Below are 1,313 nucleotides of genomic sequence, written 5' to 3'. Positions count from 1 at the left end.
GCGCATATCACGCTCGCCACGCTGGCCAAAAACGACCCAAAACAACCCGCAGGCCACGCCACACTCTGCCACTGTCCGGATGGGAGCCGGTGTACGACGATCGCGACGCACGCTGGTTTGATATTAAGGAAACGGCGCTACACGGCAGCTACAGCTGGGCCCTACAAGGTACGACACAGGCGGGTGTTTCGCAGGGATGGCACGCCCTGTGGATGCCCCCCCCCCCTGGGGTCCCCGGGCTCCTGACACGAAACACACTGGCATCCACTTCCGCAAAGACTCTCCTATACCTTTTTAAACCCCCATCCCACTTTCCCGACTTTCTGGCTTCTTCCTCCATTTTTCCACACCTGCTGCATCTCCTCTCCTCCCCTCCTACCCCACCCTCACCTGCCCCACGTGCATGTGCACACCCATAACCAGCTGACACCGCGGGGCGATGATGACCATTTCCATCGGTAAAGGCGCTCTTGCGCTATCCTTGACAATCTCCCCGCGTAGCCTACTAGTTCATGTCAATGGAGGACGTTTAGGAACGCGCTCAGCGACACCCTTCAACAAACAATCGTACTCGCAGCTATGCGTGTTTTGACTTTTGAGCGATGCTGTGCTCCCTTTTCCTTTGCACAGACTACCGGTCCGAACGCGAGGAAGTTCCGGTCCCGGGCGATGTGTGGCGTGGGGAAATCCCGAGCGACGTGGAGCTGGCGCCGGTGCTGACGTGCCGTGACCTCGTCAAGCAGGTACGGCATGACGGCATGGCAGAGGTGGGTTAGGAAAATTGAAGCGAGGGAGCCTGGCGGCGTGAGATGCTCGTGGTGGTGTCAAGGTGTGCTGCTGAGTCAACGTGCGCTGACGAGAAAAAGCTGGGAAAGCGGATGAAGGGAACATGGTAAAGCCAGGTGGGACGTGTTTGGAAAGTTCTCCCCGGGAGATACAGCCACCAGAGATGGCGCCGAGTGCCCCGCAGGTGCGGCCTGGATGGTCTGGTCGCTTGCTGGTTGCCGCGGACTGCAGGATCCGCCGGCCGCCACACTAGATGATCCGTCTCACGCACGCATCTCATACATGTTCTATCCTCCAGTTCGACTGGCAATGGGGAACTGGGGTCGCGCACTACCAGGAGGCTGTATAGATATGCTCAGCTCAGCCGTTCTTGTTGAGATGGAGGCGGCGCGCAAAATGCACCGTCCATATGGATTTGCATTGCCGCCTTAGCAGCAAGTGTGTCTACATCAGATTCATGCATCACTCCAACGCCGCCGGGCGCCACACCCGGCCCTAGCAGCTATCCATAATAATGAGCGTATATT

The 1,313-nt window shown here is 58.3% G+C and overlaps 1 protein-coding gene across 1 annotated transcript in view; it reads left to right on the top strand.

The window, feature by feature from the left end:
* The window catches only part of VOLCADRAFT_101270 (uncharacterized protein), a gene marked incomplete at both ends in the record, with an annotated part of 6,354 nt that extends 5,587 nt beyond the window's left edge, over positions 1 to 767 (top strand). The window contains 2 exons of the mRNA XM_002959704.1: positions 53 to 168; positions 631 to 767. Coding sequence (XP_002959750.1) covers positions 53 to 168; positions 631 to 767 — 253 coding nt within the window. The remainder of the gene's footprint in view (positions 1 to 52; positions 169 to 630) is intronic.
* Positions 768 to 1,313: the final 546 nt, after the last annotated feature.

The sequence above is a fragment of the Volvox carteri genome (genome assembly GCF_000143455.1).
Source record: "Volvox carteri f. nagariensis unplaced genomic scaffold VOLCAscaffold_592, whole genome shotgun sequence".
NCBI lineage: Eukaryota > Viridiplantae > Chlorophyta > Chlorophyceae > Chlamydomonadales > Volvocaceae > Volvox > Volvox carteri.
The sequence above is the reverse complement of the archived record's forward strand: the minus strand, read 5'-3'. Positions and strand labels throughout refer to the sequence as shown.